Raw genomic sequence first — 19,341 nt, 5'->3', positions numbered from 1 at the left:
CAGCTATGCCTCTGTTCAAAAGCAATCTGTTCTCTCTCCACATTATATTGTGAGTCAAAATGACTCAGGAAAAACTGAGTTTTCGCTTAGAACAAATTGAACATTTATTTCTGAATGCAAACGGAAAATGACTCTTGAAGAATCAATTAGAAAGCAATTAATTTAAAAATGTTGGGTAGGAATAAAATGAGTCAGCCACTAAAATATACAACAGAAAAGTACCATAAATGCACTCAAAATTATTTGGCTAGAATTCACATTCCATTTGTCCAGACAGATTTGTTAGCTATAGGGTCCTGAGGAACAGCACTTGTTTGGGGGTTGGGGGGGGTGAGAGGACAGATTTCCATCAAAGAAAGTATTGTACGCATGTTATTTGCTTCTGCAAAGGCGTTTTCTTTTTTGGTGGGCTCATTAATCCCTGTGGCATGGTCACAATTACACATTTCTAGAGAGCAAGTGCTTCAGAAAGCTATGAACAGATTAGCTCTGTTCCCAGATTCTGACTTCTGATACTGCTACTCCTAGCAAAACTCTGGTTTGAATGTCAGTGGTTCAGGGTCACTTTGCTCTGTCAACCTTGTATTTTCCAAATGAGAACTCTTCCAGTGAACCTCTGATTCCCCAGAAGGTTAAATGAATCTTTTCCAAAATATATAGTAGTATATATGAAGCTTCCTGGTGTTCATAATTAGCTCATTGTATAAATCAAGATAGTGTAGGGAGGCATCCATAACTTCTCTTGATTACATATAGGACAATTTTACAGTTATGGAACTTTTTATACTTTCCCATAATTTTTATACTTTCCCATATACTTTTTTACTTTCCCATAATTGTCATTTATTCCCCGTCTCTTCCTCATAGCACCTTACCTTTACAGACCAGCAAACAGTTTACAATATATTGTCACATCCATTATTCCATTTGATTCTCCCTCCACGCTGTAAGTTAGGGAGGCCTGTATTAATCCAGTTTTATATGCGTGGTGAAGTAGACACTCCAAGATGTTGAGTTGACCAGGTTCTTATGGCGGAGGGCAGAATCACGGCATTTCTCACACTCATCCTCTTCTAGGCCTAACATTTGCAGTGATTGGGGATATATGTACTTGCCTGTATGAAAGTTCACCCCTAATATTTGCAGGGCCAGGGAAGCCTGGATACCATGTATCCAAATAGTTGAAAGTTATGAATCAAGTTAATGAACTAGTCATGTTCTAGCTTCCTTTCTTGATGAATATACCTTCAAAAGGAATTTGGAAAAAATCAAAGAGTTTTGGGATTCCTGAGAGGTCCACGTGGAAGTACGGCCCAGTGCCCACAACCTACAGCCCAGCCCTCACTTCACTTCCCAACTCCAGCTCCTTCCACAAGAGGCGCTCTGAGTGTGTTTACATGAAGGTGCCTCAGGTAGCACAACAGAGCTCCCTCCAAGGCCCACTCCCACCCTCACTGCTAAAGTTTGGCTTCCCTTCAGGCCTGGAAAGAAGATGGACATGGGAAAGAGGTTTGTGTATGGCTTCAAAGCAGGCTCAGATCATTTTACAGGGACTTCCGGGGTCTTGGTTACCCAAAGCATGAGCTAGACCAGAGGGGCACAGGCCTTTGCCCTGCAAATCCTGGATCCATGGAGTGGGGGAGGGCAGGGGCAGAAGAGACTCAGAGGACCCTCTTGCCCAGGTCTGAGGGTGGTACCACCTGTAGGACAGAATGGACGACAGGCACATGTGCTGATTTCAGACAGAAAATCTGATACTAGAACTGTGGCATAGTTGTATTTATAAACCAGTGAACACTCTCAAAGGTTCCTGAGCCCCGGGCCTACTTGTTTACTTTTTTTGAATCAGTCTGTTAATTTCTTTTGAATTAGTTTGATCAGTTACCTAATTTATAATTTGCAAATAGCCTACCAACCTCTTCCTTTTGTTCGTTTGTCAAATTTACATCCCCCTGCAATCTCCACCCAGATAGATGCACAACTGAATGAAGTCAGTTGTTCTACACTGAGTAACCAGGATAATCCTCTTCCCGCAGGAGAGGGCTCAGTGTTCCAGTTGTATAGGAAGTGAAAACCAAAGCAGCAAACTAATTGCAGTATTTCTGCATCAGTTTGTATACAGAAACTTTTAGTCTGGGTACCTGTGCTGTACAGCTGTGAAACTGGGGTTCTCTATTCACGTTTGCCGAGCTGAGGCTGCGTACTTAATCTCAATAATCTCAGAGCACCTTCCACTCCTTAAAACACACACCCATATGTTAGAGGTAACAGTATATTTAGAATTTAGGGAATCTAAACTCACAGAAATAAAGGAAAATAACTTTTATTAAGTATATAAATGCAGTCATGTTTCTATTTTTCTTTCTGGAATGCTGGTCTATTTGTTGTTACAAACTTACCTTCTCACCCTTGTACCCAGGAATTCCCTAATTAAAAAAGAAAAGTAAAATATGGTATTAGAAGGCATAGTTGGGGGAAGTATTTGATGTTTTTCACTTATAACATCTAACAAAAACATATCTGTATAGTGTTGGAAAATAAGACCATATATGTGGTCTATTTCACTGGGCTTTGAGCTTAGGGAATGTGTATTTACTAGAACCTGTTTTTCACTTTATTACATTCTATTCTCATTTCCGGGTATTTTTTTCAAACCCACTTTCTTGCCCTTGGGCCTGAAGCTGAAGGAGAGATGATACACTGAAACTCATCATAGAAGTGAAGATCTATCATGCTCCTTTCAAATTTGTTATATGGACTTTTAAATGATGCACTATCATAGCTGAGAATGTTTCACAGAGACTGGTAGAGAAACTGGCTTTGAAAATGAGCTAAGATAATGGCCTTTAACATGTACGCAAATATTTATAACCATTAGGATCCTCCTTTCAAATTTGGTCTAGAATATAAACATCAAGGATATGAATGGCTCCTTTATCAACCCTAATGAGCCCGTGACCTTTAAGTTACTATATTTTATCTCATGCTAAATAAGGGGCCGCGCTTCTGTTCCTTCTGTTCCTCTTCTGTGTCACTCTTGGGAATGCTGCACAGCCCTCATCATTGTGTCGCTGCTCATAAGCCCTTTAAATAATACAATACTGAATATTAAATAGACTGGGAATTTACCAACTTTAAGCAACAGCAATCTTTTTCAAATAGGATTTCATACAACTGTAGTTTTCAAATATGAAAATAGAATTGTAAGACATGTTTTAAATGGGCTGGAGAAAGCAGTGGAATAAACAAGCTATTCTTGCAGTGACGTGAGTCAGACTACAAAAGTTTGTTCTGTTTGTGACTTTTTTACAAAAGGTAAAAAGGAAAACTTCAGGGAGGAAATAACACTTTTTTCCAAATGGATGGTCGCTGAGAGATAGAAGATAAAAATAGAACGAGTCCAAAGCAATGTTGCTACAGCTTAATCCATTTTTTTGAAATATTTATTCAAATAAATGGTTTAAATTTTAGTATCGTGCTTAAAATTAAGGACAACATTGTAAATAGTAAAATTAGGGTTTTCTATTAAAACAAGTCATGTGAGCCGTGCTAAGGAAGCTAGACTTCCAATCTCAGGAAACTTCGGGTACGATCCACCGCTTACAACACACAACAATATTTAAAATTCTGTCATTACTTTATGTTAAGAGTTAACATTGTATTTAGGAAGGAACCAATACAGTTTACAAGATTATTACTTTTTATAGTATTCTGTTCTCTTTTTTTCCTGTTTTCTTTTCTGAAATCTCTGGTAAATTTATTTGGTTGCTATCAGCTCCCTTCCTTTATTCCTCCCTCCCTCCCTCCCATGCTCCCTTCCTTCTTTCCTTCCTTTCATGTCATCTTAATTATTAATTTTTAAATATTCAAATTTAAAATACCCAAAACTGCACTTGTTGGTCTCTGCCAAATTTATTTCTGTTTTTCCTACTTTCATTAACGGTACCAATGGTATTTCAAATCACTCAGGATCAAAAGTTTATAATCACCTCTTCTTTCCACTTGCCCCTTATATTCCTTTAACTCAACCGATTAAAATTCTCCAACAACTTCCACTGCACTTAGTTTTAAATTTATTCTCCTTACCCTAACCAACAAAGCCCTATGGGATCCAGCCCCTGCCTACCTCTGTCGTCTCGTCTCCCACGGCTCTTCCTCCAGTTCTGACTTTCTTTCCACTTCCTGAGCCTGCCACGCTTGTTTCCACCTCAAAGCATTTGTCCCTGCTGCTCTTTCTGCCTAGAACACCCTCATGACCTTGATTTATATTTTCACAACACTTCTCATTTACTGCGAATCGTATTCATTGGTTTGCCTATTTATAGCCTCCCCCTGCAAGAACACTTTATAAAAGAGGGACCATCTGCCTTGCTCACCCCTGGATCCCAGGGTCCAACAGAGAAAGTGCTCAATAAATATTTGTTGAATATGAGTTAGAGTTAGTCATCACATACTATCATTCCTACCCTTTCGTGGTTCTCACAGTGTTCTCCTCCCTTCTATCACGTCATCAGTACAGCCCAATTCTGTTCAGTATAACGTCAGCCTCAAATGCAAGCCACGTGTGTCATTTTAAATTCCCTAACATCCATATTAGAAACCAACGATGCACACGTGAAATTAAGTTTTAATAATATATTGTATTCATCTGAATAGGTCCAAAATACTATCATTTCGACATGTAATCAATATAAAACATTATCAGTGAGATAGGTTGCATCTATTTTTTTTTTTTTCGGACACTAAGCCATCAAACTTTAGTGCGAAATTTCATTGCTACAGCACCCCTCAATTCAGCCTAGCCGTGTTGCAGGGGCTCGGTAAGCACATAACGGCTCACCGCTTTCATTCATATTGGCCAGAGTGGCTCTAGCCCATGTCCGTTATCTCTCACATAGGCTGTAGCAGCAAACCTTCTAAATGCTCTTTCCTTTTGCTTGCTCCCACTTCAGATCCTCTTTTAGAGCCACATCAGATTAATCTCCCAATACCCATCCCTTGGGTCATAGGCACCATCTAATATCTGTGGGGTGGGGGCACTGCCCATCACCTAGCAAAGCCCAGACCTCACAGCCCACATCAAGTACCCATTACGACCTTCGGGCTGTGTCTGACCGTCCTCTCTTCTCCAGTGCCCTGTCTCACCTTTCCCCTGAACTGCTGTTGCTGCTCACAGCACCCTGAACCTGGAGTGCCTGGTCCCTTCCGTCTTCCTGTGCTGTCCTTTCCTGTCACAATCCTACACTCTCCAGGAGCCATCCCGTACAACCTACCCTGGCAACTCTAATCTCTGAACACCCAGAATATTTTGTGCATACAGTTTTTACAATGTTCTGACACTCTGCTTCATATCGTAGCTATTTTAAATATCTTCTCTCTCCTATGAGATAAACTTTTCAGAAAGGTAAGTGCTTTGTCTTAGTTTCCTTTGCACCGAACAGGATGCTTTATATGTGGAAGATATCTAAGAAATGTTTCCTGAATGAATAATACAGATTTCTGAATGAATTTCCATCGAAATGATCAAACTTTGTATCAGACTTTTTCATGAAATTGACTACAAACACCAAAAGGACAGTTTTAAAAACCTCTGGGTCTGAATCCTGGGCTTTCATCTAAGGGGACCAACAGAGGAGAACTGTAACATGGCCTCCTTTTTATTTCCTGCCCACTTCTCTGCTATGTACTACACTACTGCAATTCCCCAGAAAAATGCAAAAGAAAAAAATTTCTGTAATTATTTCTTAGGAAATCTCAGATATATTCTAATTTTAGAGATAATAAATCAACAAGAATGATCTCTTTCTTTTGGTCTGTAGAATTGGATTTACAAAAGTATCGTTTAGATTATGTAATTTTATGCTCCCAGAATTTTAATTTACTCTTTACTGGGGGAAAAAAAAACACAAGAACTGAAATAAAATATTTTTCTTCTTTGAGCCTTTCACAAGTTTCAAATTCAGTGTCGGAATGTCATGTGGTTGACCACTTGTCCTGTTGAGCAGAGTATTTTCTCCTTGCATTTCTACTAATAAGATCATATCTGTTTGATTGTCTAAGCCATCACAAGCACATGCAGATAGAAATCATTTTGCTCTTGCACTACAGGAATCAAAATGATACATTACAGAACGTTCGCATCTTAGATTACTTTCTTAGGAAGGCATTCCAGTTGTATACATACCTCTGGGCCTTTTTCTCCAGGTTCCCCTTTTTGAGCATCGCCCTGTGACAAACAAAAAACTCAGTCAGATTCCACAGCCCTGACAAGGGACTGATTGCTCCATCAAACGCATTCTTCAGAATTCCCAGATTAATAAATTAACCCAATGGGGAAGGCTCTTTGGCCTTTCTCACTGGCATTTTCACCACGCAGTCAAGGGAGAAAAACAGCAGCTCAGATAAACTTGGCCATTTGGAGTGAAGCCAGACATAGAGGGTGCAGGACCCAGGTACATTGCACAGCTTGGGCTGGTCTTGCATGGCAGATTAACAACGCAGTCGTTGTTCTCAGATATAGCGTTGTACCCACAGGGAGCCAGCCACTCTGGCTTTCCTCCAGGGGGTTTTGGAATGTTTTCCAAAATGTCCTAAAGAGTGATTGCTTGATTTCAGCAAGACTTAGGAAAATATATTATGTGGCACAAAATTGCAAGCCAAATAAATGAAATGTGAACATCGACTTATAACAGGTATTCAACAAAACAAAAAGAAGACATGATGGCGTGAATTTGGCCTAACATAAAGTGAGTGAGGATAGAGGTGTGTGTGTGTTTGTGTGTGTGTGTGTGTGTGTGTGTTGTGTGTGTGTGTGTGTGTGTGTGTGTGTGGTGTAAAGCCACCCAAAGATACTTTACATTCACTTTCTTTGACAAGCAGGCTACTGGCAAAAACACCTCCATGAATCTAACTTATTATATTTTTAATTATTTCCCTAAATATATTCTCAGGAATGAACTATTGGGTTCAAATTTTGAATTTTTGAAGTCTCTTATATAGTATCTAATTGCTTTTCAAAATATTTATGCCAAGTTACCTTTGTAATGAAGAGCAGTTTCACCATATTGTTGTCATTAGTTATTATTATTTTAATATTACTGTGTTAACTAATATAAAAAAAGAAATGTTTTTTTTAAATTTGAATTACAGAAAAAAAAGACTATGTGAACTATAAAGTTGCTCTTGCCCCCCCCCAAAAAAAAACAACCTAACAACGGTAGATCCAAAGTTTCTACAGTGTGAATAATTAGTATTAAAAGGTACAGTCATTATCTCTATTTAAATTTCATTCATTATCTAGTGAAATTAAATATTTTTTTATTTTTTTATTTACTGGTTTTACTTCCTCTCTTGAAAACTGTTTGTGTCCTTTGACAATTTAATTATTAGAGGCTTGATATTTTCTCATCCATTTTATTAAGTTTTTACAAACTATAGAAATTAACCCAATGCCGATTGTATTTGACGTGAACATTTTCCTGTATATTTTCCTCTTGTAATGATCTTTCATTATACGGAATTTTGCCTTAAATTTCCACATAGTTATATCTGCTAATCTGTGTCCTGTGATTCCTGCAGTCGCTCTTGAATTTGACACACACCATCCTCCTAACATCGATCTGAACACATAATTTAAAAAATTAGCCTAGAATTATTTTGACAGCTACACACAGAAAAGAAGTGGGGAAATGCCTGAAGATGGTCTGGGAGTGAAAGACAACCTGTTTGGGTTATTTTTTTCTATTAGGTTGGTGCAAAAGTAATTTTGGTTTTTGCAATTATTTTTAACCTTTTAAACTGCAATTACTTTTGCACCAACCTAATATTATTATTGTAGGTCAGTTATTCATACACTAGATCCATAAATTGCCTTTGTCAATTTAATATGAAACATGTCCTAATAATTCATGGAACATTGTGCTAATTAACTTGGGACACCATTATTTAATTACAAGTTTCTAGTTATTGGGTCCCAAAGTTTCCAAAAGGTATAGACTAAAATGGTCATATGTTACTCAGAATTTGTAAATGCAAGCTAACACAAACCAGATAGATAATGTAGGAACATCCTGTATTCTTTGCAGAAATCATCAGATTTTTGGCATTCACATATACTACAAAGCTCTTTTTTTTCTTAATTTTTGTTCTTTAAATAAATCTAGAAGACAATACACTGGTTTAAACAAAAGCTGTTTTATTCATTTACCGGATTTCCTTTTGGTCCTCGCTCACCTTTGATACCTGGGTTTCCATGGGTACCCTGAAGACAAAGGGAAAAAAGATTATATTGAGCAGCCATTCTATTAGTTTACTACTCCTTACAATAATTTCTGTTCAGCTTCATCCCATAAAATGAAGTAAGATTGTAAAAAAAAAAAAAATGTACCTATCAGGCAGAGAGTCGAGTCTATTCTCTCCCTCACTACACACCAGGAAGGGTGCACTGTATTGAATAGGCAGTTTCTCTAGATTTGCTCAAAAGAGAATAATGTCCTCTCTCCCTGATATCCAAGGGACAATCTCAAAGAATAGAAGAAGAGAATTCTCCAAATCCTATTCCCGAAAGGTGCTCTATTTTCCTATTTTCAAACCACCAAAAAGCTCACTTTTCTGAGAACTGCTTTTGGGGGCACCCAATAAATGTTAAATAACATAGTTCTATGTCTATCCTTATTAAAACATGGTACAATCTCCTCTAACAGTATTGATTGACTAAACTTGTTAGATTAGCTCAGCAATTGCAAGTTTTCTTACTTTCATTCGAAAACATAATTGAATATCACGAGTAAACCTTCCACTGATAATCCATTGGTATAATAATTATAAACTAAGCCTTTATAAGAGGGGAAAGCTTTGCTTAGGCTAAAGTCAGCTTCTACTGGTTGCCACACTATCATGTAATGTATCTAACTTTGTATATTGAAGAAAAGAGACAAACACACTTCCTCACTTTCTACTGCCTTGATAGGTAGATAGGTTTGAATAAGTACATGCTGCGGACTCCAGTCTCAAGGTAAAATGTGTCACAGTCTAAGAAGTTCAGAAAACCCATTTTCCTCCATACCCCCCAAATACAAGCATTAGTTCTTAAAATTTATCCATGAATTTTTGTGAAATATCTCCACTGGGCTTCTGAACTTTAAGATTTGGAATCACATAAATAAATGAAATATTGAATGAGCCCATGGATGCTTTCTGATGATCTGGTGTTAGAGAAATATTCAGCTTCTCTAGAAATTATGATGTCCCTTCAAATGCCCTCCCAAGACAGACATGGCACGTACCAGATATTAGGCTAGAATGTAAAGAAAGCACTCTTATTGGGATTATTTTATTAAGCATTGAATTATCAGAGTAAATCCTGCCATTTCCCTTTGGTTGCCAAGTGGTTACTTCCGTGTCACAGAATTCCCTCTAATCCCCAAAGCTTTCTGACCAGAACTTTCTCCACACAAGACCACACAGTGTTGCCCTTGGATACATGTAAAGACACAATTACCTTCCAGAAAGATCTGTGTTACATACTTGTAGGTGAAAGCGAATAAAGCTTTGCCTAAAGCACTAAGAATTTGGATGACCTCTTTCTGTATTTTCACTTCAGTACTGAGAAATTCTTGCCTCAGTTTGTCACATAAGAAGTGATGCTAAAATATCCTTTGGGGAATAACATCGTTTTAAATCAAGTCTGACCATAGTTCAGGTCAGTAAAATCCCAGGCTTATTTCTAAAGACAGAATGTATCCCTTTAGGAATAAAAGGGAGAAAGAACATTTCCTTCTTTTGGGGGCTATTGACATACAACTGCTTTCTCACAGCACGAAATAGCCCTACAGTTTTTAAGTGTGAGTGGTGTAATCATTGATAGGACTTCCTGAACTTGACCATAAATTCAGAAGAGAAATATACTCACAGGAAGCCCTGGATTGCCGGGATCCCCCTTCTCGCATTCACAAATCTTGCGTTCACACTGAATCAATAATGAAATACAAGTTTAACACATAGTGAAAGACAACATTTTAAATCTTATGCAGTACAGTACTGAATGGAACATTCCCTTGAAGATATTTTACCTTGCAAGTTTATAGAGATTTGCTCTCCCTACGAAATTCTTATAGGAAAACTCAGATCTAGTAAGAGCCAGCTAATAAAGTGTTATTAAATGTTGCCATGGTTAAATAAAACAGACTATATATATCATCTAATTTCTAAGGGGAAAATAAACATTTTCAGTGGACTCAGAATTTCTGCTGTTTCTCTTTTATACAATATATCAAAGCTCAATAATACACAGATATCAAACATTCCTTTTCTCAACCAAGGTAAACATTTGACTTACAACATATTTCATCCATTCTAACACACACATTTTTTCCTTATTTTAACACCTCTAACATCAGAGTGAGCCCAGTCAGGGTGAAGCTGCTATGTTCTGCACATGCACTTTAAAATTTACAGAATGAAATGGAAGAAATCCCCAGAGACACTCCTGGAGCACTCTTAAGAAATGCTGTATCACCAATACTTTTGATGACGCAGAGGCCGGTATTTTATGGAAAAACAAGTACTCAAGGACTGAGACAAAAAGTGCTTCAGAAGATTTAGACTCTGAATGTGAAGAAGTTTGAGAAATAACCAATTCAGTTTGCTTGTATTTTCTCTTATATGTATGCTCAAAAGCGATACAGGATCTAAAATTCGATTTCTAAATAAATCTAAAATGGCTCTTTACGTAAGTATAAAATGAAAATTTGTAATTGATAAGAAGGCACAGCATCATAGTTTAATCGGCAGAGTTTTTTCCTGCTTTAATGGCACATAAAATAATATATCTGGCTTTGTATAAGTCAATGAAATGTTGTGCTGTACAAGTTTGGGTTGGCTTCTATTATTTTATATAATGCTATAATACTTGTAAATTTTCTGATGTTAAATAAGCAGTTTATCCAACTAAGTTCAGATGTTCCAAACTCCTTGTGCTAAGAAATACATATTCAGTATAAGAATCCTCAGTAAGCTGGTGGTCATCTATTGTGCTAAGTAGTATTCAATCCCACCAGGTTGGCCAGCTCCTTGGCCACTTCGTCCGCTTTCCACCAACCATCGGAAAGAATGAACTTAAAGTCAATCGGCAGGCAGCAGGGGGCGACTCTGAATTCTGCCTGTTAGCGGTGACGCTGCCTAACTGGCCAACACCAGGCACACGTCCCAAAGTGGAGGACTCCCACGCCCACGCCTGCCCACCACCAGTAGCTAGTGTCAGACACATCCTTAGAATAAAGGAAGTCACATCAAAGCAAGCAAAAACTATGCCATTTGGTTATTAATAATTTCTAAAATCAGTGTCTAAAATCACATGACATTTTTCTAATTTTTCCAACCTGCAGTGGATATGGTGGCCTAAAAGAAGAAATCAGATGGCTGCCTAGAAATAAAGTGGATCTTTTGAAAAATAGCTAAGCCTTTTTATTTAGTCACACCTTATCTTCTAATGCTGATTTGATAATGCAAACTTTTAGAGTAATTCATAGTAATCAAGGCATGTGGCACTTACCTTTTTTTCAAATAAGATATCCTAGGAGGGAAAAAAGAATGAAACATTAACTGAATTCATGGTTCTCCTCCCAACTTTTTATTAATCTTAATTATTCCCCATGGGATATGCAGTTTCCAAGAAGAATAGCAAGTCAGCCTTTTTTACCTTGTGAAAGCAATAAAGCCAACCAGCCAAGACGTACTCTGAGCCACATAACAATAGGAGACCCGAAGGACACTAACATTAAAATTATTCTGTTGTCGAGAAACTTTATCTTATTGCATCCTATGCTTATATTTTATTTGTTTTATCAGCTCTATAATCTCCATGATTTGGCTATAAGCTTCAATCAGTCATAATGAGAAATGTCTTACTTTTACTTGCAAAGACTTAGGCAGAATATATAATTGTGTATTTTCTCATCTTTTATTTTTCCGTCTTTATACATATATGTATTGGGGGGGCATTAAAACATTAATTTTGTGGTCATAACTTCATCAATGGGAATGAGCCTTAGAAGTCAATCAGGTCGATATTTTGTACTAAGGAAACTTAGGTTCAAAGAGCTGTGACTTGTCCCAGGTCACACACTTGCGCTGAGTTACCTGACCAAGTTCAGTGCTACTTCCTACTTATCCACACAGAAATGAATCAGCAAGAATATTTGTCAAAACTACTTTAAATTCCTAATTTTAGAGAAATCCACGATCTGGTTTTTGTCCAATATTTAGGCCTCGCTGCCCCACTGCAGTGCAGTGGGTGTTATTTGATAAGTGCGCTGAAGCCCCTGCCTAAAGTCAAACAGTGGGGGGAAAGGTAACCTATGTTTACGGATAGAACTATTGCTTTCTTCGGGTAGACATTATGTGTCAACGGAATGCCTACGACTGAATCTGAAGGGGTAATTTACACAGGATAAAATGGGAAACTGACGTAAAAAGCACTGGAATATTTGTTGCAAGATATTAAAAATGAAGGATGTAATGAGGAAGTTAAAGTCAGAGTTGTACCTTTATGGAGGATTCTGCATTCTTTTAGTTTTGTTTTTACTTTAGTTTTACATCTATACAAGCTAACAATATAGAGGGAAGGAACGGCAAAATGTTTTAAGTGGCTCAATTTAATGGGAGGGAAAATGAGGCTGGGAATTGTCATCCAGGGTTTTCATTCTGTTTCCACTATTAATGACTCGTGTTGCCTTGGGCAAGTCATATAATCCTTCCAGGTCATTCTCCATGTATATAAAATGAGAAAGTTTGATTACAGAGTCTTGGGAGGTGTAAAACTCTGTTCACAGACCCTTTCTACAAAATTCAGGGTTTCACCTGTGGTCCTCTTTCCCTCTTCCTCCACCCCTTCCCACCCCAATGATTTTTAATTACTAGCCAGTGTAAATCCAGGCTGAAAGAAGGTGAGATACTTGTTTCTTTAAGAATTAGTAGGTCAAGTGGAGAAATAGGAACTCAGATATGCGTACACTGACAGTCTCAGTGTAAAATGGCACTACCCTTCTCCAGAACATTTGGCTGTGCTTAGAAAGCTGAAGATGTGCATGCTTTGTCTCTAGACTGTGCAGGATATGTTCTTGTTTCTACCTGTTATCCTGGCAACCCTTCCGGACACACCCTAGAGAAATTCTTGTACATTTCAGCATTCGTTGTTTTTAATAGTAAAAAATTGGAAATAATTACAATATCCATCAACAGTGGAATGGAAATACTATTTAGCAGCTAAAGTGAGTACATTGGATATGCATATTTCAACATAGAAAATTTTCCAAAAACATTGAGGGAAAAAGCAATGTGATCCGAATTATAAAAATATTTAAAATACATGTCAGAAGCTTGGTTTCTTCTGGGAAGGAGAGAAGGAAAAGGAATTTGAAAGGAGTGCAAGAGAGACAATAACATGACTAGTAATACAAGTCAAATTGTAAATTTGAGAACAACTACTGAAATAAAGAAAAATTCAAAGTTTTGTCACTTTATAATCTTTTTTATAATACATAATATCCTTATCAATTTTAAACTCATGAATTCAGCTGCTACAGTGCCTGACGTAATTTTACACTTTTTTTGCTTTTTGAAAATTCAATTTCTGCTTTGCCATATTACTCCTTTAAAATATATGCCACGAGGATTAAAACTGTAACAACACAACTAACTAATTATTTTTGGAGCTAATTTGATTTTGTGTTTGTTGGAATTTATATTTCCATGGAAATAAAAGCGGACCCCAAACTGCACAATAGATAAGACTGTTTTAAACAATGAACAAAGCTTCATCCCTAAGGGCTTTTATAGTCTTTAAGCCCCAGTGACAGAAAACAGACAGCTCACAGTAAGCAGCGTGGGAAGGAGATCCTAGATTGGGGGCGGGGGGCACAACAAGATCATTTCTTGGAATAGGTGGGTTTTCTGGGATAATTTTGAAGAGAGGAATGCAAAGGACCAACTCATTGATGGAATGCTGTTCTATATGTCAAAGTTTATGAGGAAAAATGGCATAAAGGCTTGTGTGGGCAATGAGACAAAGGAAACAGTGAGGAGGGACATTTTCAAAGAGTGGATGGAAAGGCCTGTGTAGACAGAACTGGAAGTAGAGAGAAGTAGAGAGAGTCTTCAGAAGTAGAGAGAGCTTTCGCTTAGGCTTAGAGGCAAGCTGTGTGGAGAAGAACTGGGAGAACATGGTCGAAGCCAGAGGGAAGGACATGTTCAGTGAAGGTCTAGGTGGACAATGTGTTTTAAATGAAAAGGATAAATAGAGAAAGGCCTTCACTAGAGTGAAAGAAAGTGCATTTTATTAATGGAGTCAGAGTTTTATGATGGCATATATGGGAAAGGAGAAGGCTAGCATGGAATTGCTAATTTTGTAAATGACTATGATTAAGTCACTGCTATGAGGAGGGGACAGAGGAAATGTGAAGAAGTTACCAAAGTTATAACATGACAGAAAACGGAACGAGAATAAAGAACTTTCTAGGCAAGGATTACAAACTCTATGACAAAAAAAAATGTTTGCAGCTTAATATAGTAACAAAATACCCTTTATAAAATCCATCATTATTCCATCTGAACACACAATGTGATATACGGATGATGTTTACAGAATTGTACACCTGAAACCTATGTAACTTTACTAACCATAGTAACCCCAATAAACTTTAATTTTAAAAAATCTTAAACAAGAAACAGAAATGAGTTCCTAAACAGAGGAAATCTTGAATAACTGGGTAGTGGACTATACTTAATAAATTAACAAAGCATAGGATTCTAACGTATATTGAAATTATCAATTGATTCCTTTTGGTATGTAAAGGAAAACACTAAACTGATGTTTTTCTTACTAATTTTCAGAGAAAGAGACCAATTTGTCACAGGCTTTATTCCCATAAAGGCTTTTTAGAATATTTAACATCAAAGGTGATAAAGAATTTTTCTTTTTTTTAATCTTCACATACTCTTTTTTTCTCTTCTAAAGGACCAAGTAATAGATCCAGGAGATTGGGTTGAATTTGTTCCTTAGGTTTCAATACCGTTATGTAAATAATAACAGAATATTATATTTTCCAATTAAGAATCATCAGGTCTCTCTTGGGTGATTCAGACCTGGAATGTTTTCATGGGGTTCTTCCCTGGTACTTCTTCCTAGAGGTGCCAAGGAACGTGCAGTGATTCCTTGATTTGTCTTGGCTCCTGCAAGACCTGGTCATGGTGGACTCTCATGCCCATAAATTCAACTAAAGTCTATTCTGCAATCAAAGGGAATAAAGTGCTGATACAAAACAACAACCCAGATGAATTTTAAAATCGTTATTCTGGAAATAAGAAGCCTGACACGAAAAGGGTCCACACTGTATAAGATTATTTATGTAAATTTCTGGAGTGTGTACACTAGAGTGAGGAGTCAGATCAGTGGAAGCTCAAGGATGAGGGGAAGATGTATTGCAAAGAGGCATGAGGACACTTTTGGGAGTAGTAGAGACATTCTGTATGTAACTAGTGTTGGCGGTTTCATGGGCAAACACACCTATCAAAACTCATGGGATTGTGTACTTTAAGTAGATGCAGTTTTGTACTAGAATTATACCTATTTACCTTATTTTTTAAAAGTCAACTACATAATTCTTTCAAAGTAAAAAGTTAAAAAATTTTTACTGATGATGTAATAGACATAGATTAGATGAGGAATTTTTCCAATGGTCTGATGAAAAGTCAAGTTCTGCCTTCTAGATGTTGGCAACCTGAAACATTAAACCTTGGTGTATGTTTCTTTGGAGAACCTAATAAGCCCTTTGGATTCAGGAAGTGTTTGGAAAGCAGCAACTCCTTCTAAGAAGTGGCTATTCACAGAGCTTCCATCTGAACAAACAAGCTGAAACCACAGGATGATGAGGAGGAGCAGAGTCATTAGAATGCCTGGTCAGTTTTTGGTTTCCCCAGAAACAAACAAACAGTCTTGCTTGGAGTCTGCTGTCCAGCGCCTGTGTTCTCCGTTGGGCAGGAGCTCTGGGTGAGGGTGTGTCTAGAGAGAGAATGAACCTCCTGAGCCTCCACATCTGGCCAAACAAGAGTGCTTCCTGTCCTGCATCTTCTACACTCAGCAACAGGCAACTCTTTATCACACCCCCAGGGTACTGTCCCACACATGCTGGAACCTTCTGTTTTCAGTTCAGTGGTGAGGACTCAAATTATGGCACAGGCAGGACTAGGCAGTTAGCCAGGCACCTGCGTGGTTCCCTTCCACGCAGAAGAGATGCTCAAAGAGAGCACTCGCCACAAGCTACCATTTCCCCTCTCAATGTGACTTTACAGGGTTAGGCACGCAGGGTCTCTGCCTGGCCTTGAATTTTCAACTGTAAAATGATGATGATAGCAGTACCTACATCACAAGGTTGTTGTGAACATTAAATAAGATAAAATATATAAAGTGCTCAGAACAATGCCTAATACAGAAAGCATTCAAGGCATAGTTATTATTTAGATCAGAAAAACTCAGCATCTCATGCTGAAAACAACTGAGCAAAAAAAAAAAATAAAAATAACAGTAATGTTAGGGAAAAGGATTGAGGAAAGGGCAAAAGGGGCAAAACAATCTCTGAAATGGAGCATGAGGTTTTTTTTTTTTCAGCATAGAGAAAACAGCCATATGAAATGTTCAGTTCCGAAGGGACACATTTGTCTTGCCCTCTTCTTGAGAAACCAAAGAAAATCAATATTTTTAAGAAAATCAATTTTTTAACACTTAATACATCAACCACCTTTTCTCCCAGGAGTTTTCTCCTTGAGAAATATTGTGAAGAGGGATTTCATTTTGATTGCTTAGCCTTGTGTTTTCCCAAGCAGCAAGGAAAGGCTCTTACACACAGCTAAGCAACCAATAAAGAAAAGCATTGACACAGTTAATTGGACCAATCAAGTGGGGCTCATTGATCTGATGGGAGAAACGGTTCGGTGACTGCATGTTATAGGTTATTTTACATTGGGTGGCCTTGTTAATGCCTAAAAAATGAGATATTTTTTTTAAAAATTTGAAGTCTATGAACTCTGCATAATATGGCAATAGGTGAGACAAAGTCAAAAAATATTTCTGCACATGGGGAATGGAAAAAGACCAACTTAGCACAAATATAGCACACCACAAGTTGACCACAAATTAAATGTCAGTCAGTAGTGTTCAATGATCCTAGGATATATAAACAGGAGTCTGAGGTGTATTATTGGAAATTAATCCTTCCCAAATCTTTAGCATTGATTAGCAATAAAGTTAGGAATGCAATTCCAGAGAATGAACCGGGTATTTCCCCAATTTTTTATCAAGTGTAAACTATCAAAGAAGTGAATAGATTTCATTCGGAAAGCTTCTTTCTATTTCCAAGGTAGATTTTTTACTCTTTCATCGTTTGGACCCGGTGTCTACCCTTACAAAATTTGTAACCAAGATATCAATATTATAATGACAAATATGCATATAAAAACAACCCATTAGATACCTACCAGGCGATCCCGAATCTTATCTACAAGGGCTGGATCACTCAACAGTGGAATGGGTTCACTGGATGAATCCCCAGATATCAAATGAAGTTTGGCTTCATTGACTACAGTAGAAAGTCCAATGGTAATAAACAATATTCCTGCAGTTCTTGCATCTTCAGAAATACTTTGAACGTCTGGATTCTTTGGATGGTCAATGCCATCAGTCATGAGCAAAGCCACTTTCACACCATCTTTACGCCCTTCTCTCTTAAGTAGCCTTGTGGCATTGGAGATGGCATAATAGGAGAAAGTACCTTGCCCAATGAAATTCATAGCCTTGACCCTCCGTTTAAAAGTCTGTAGATCCTTCCAAGAAGAAAAAGGTGGATCGATTTGGACAGAGCTACTAAACTGAAGGGCTGCCAGTTTGATGTCATACTTCAAGGAGCGAACTGGGGTCAATTGGAAAAGCTTGTCACTCAAGCTATCCACAAAATCTTTCTGTTTATCAAAGAGAATAATTTTAGAACTTTCAGAGCTGTCCACGATGAAGACAATATCTATGAAGCAAGTGGAGTCTGAAATAGAATAAATTGGTTAGGCAAAATACTTGTCTCTACTATGTAGTGAAACAATTTTGCATAAGAAAAGCCCTGAGATGACTTGCTGTGTACTATTTGTTTTTGAGAGGACAGTGAAGTGAAAAAGAGAGGCACCTTGTAGATAAGGGTTAAGGGGGAAAGAACTAAATCTCTTTCAAAGTCTGTAAATTCTCTTCCCCTTGTAAAATCATGCAAATCAAAAGCAATAACAAACAAAAATACCATATATCCTGAGCATCTTCCCAAAGTAAAACCTGCTTAACGTGGGAGGAAGTGAGTACATCATAGTTTTAAAATTAAACAAATATTGGGCAAGGTTGTCTAGAAGTAAATAATACTCTACCTATTTCTCAGGTTTGTGGCCTATTGGTGAGGCCCCATCTTGTTTTGGTGTTGTGTGTTCTTTTTAACTTTGTGAAATTAAGGGAGAAAATAACTATACACATCATCTTGTAGAAACAGTAAGGGAGAAAGAAACGTAAAAGCAGAGAACTTAAGATTGAATCTTAGGTCTATATTTTACTGGTTAATTGCCTGTGGCCTTGAATGTGCTCCCAACCTCTCTGGGTCTCAATTTCTTTATCTATAATATGCAAGTGACACTCTGTCATGCTTATTTTATAAGGTTACTGTGAAGCTTAAGTGAAATAAATGTACACATGCTCTAAAAACTGATGTTTTTATAAGTGTGCTCTATAAGTATCTAAGGTATAGTGTTATTATTATATAATCATATTAAAGTAGAATGTCACATACATACATATATATGTGGTTTGCTATTTACATCAAAGGCTTATTTGGAAAAGCTCGTATTACTAGTGTTTTAACAGGCTAAAACTAATCATTAAAAACAAAAGAAAAACATTTTTTTTTTTTTTTACCCTGGAGATCATTTTTCCTTGCAAGTAAATTGAGCTTTGATCCTTTCTTTCTTTGTCCATATATTGTTTGACTCATAAAAGCTGGCAAAAGCAGCAGATGAAAGATCAAATATCTGTTCCACATTATGGTAGATGGTGAAAAATCATCTGCCTGGAGCACCTTTAACAGAAAAATCAGTTATAAGTATTTTAATAAAATATAATGTTTGCTATTTTTAATTTTAAGCCAGCAGAATTTAAAACTGGCATGTGACTGGAGAAAAGAGTTTTCATTTATTTTATAGATAAATATCCACATTGAAATTTTAAAAGTTTCTAACCCAAATAAATCATGACACTACAACCAAACA

At 37.3% G+C, this 19,341-nt stretch overlaps 1 protein-coding gene across 1 annotated transcript in view; it reads right to left on the bottom strand.

Moving 5' to 3' along the window:
• Positions 1–19,115, bottom strand: part of COL28A1 (collagen type XXVIII alpha 1 chain) — a gene marked incomplete at its 5' end in the record, with an annotated part of 138,117 nt that extends 119,002 nt beyond the window's left edge. Inside the window, 7 exons of the mRNA XM_081079633.1 lie at positions 2,400–2,426; positions 6,185–6,226; positions 8,207–8,260; positions 9,911–9,967; positions 11,552–11,572; positions 17,530–18,086; positions 18,992–19,115. Of these exons, the coding sequence (XP_080935759.1) occupies positions 2,400–2,426; positions 6,185–6,226; positions 8,207–8,260; positions 9,911–9,967; positions 11,552–11,572; positions 17,530–18,086; positions 18,992–19,115 (882 nt within the window). The remainder of the gene's footprint in view (positions 1–2,399; positions 2,427–6,184; positions 6,227–8,206; positions 8,261–9,910; positions 9,968–11,551; positions 11,573–17,529; positions 18,087–18,991) is intronic.
• Between the last annotated feature and the right edge of the window lie 226 nt (positions 19,116–19,341).

Source organism: Rhinolophus hipposideros (genome assembly GCF_964194185.1).
Source record: "Rhinolophus hipposideros genome assembly, chromosome: 18".
In the NCBI taxonomy this organism is placed as follows: domain Eukaryota; kingdom Metazoa; phylum Chordata; class Mammalia; order Chiroptera; family Rhinolophidae; genus Rhinolophus; species Rhinolophus hipposideros.
Note: the sequence above shows the minus strand (reverse complement) of the source record. Positions and strands in the feature narration are given on the sequence as shown.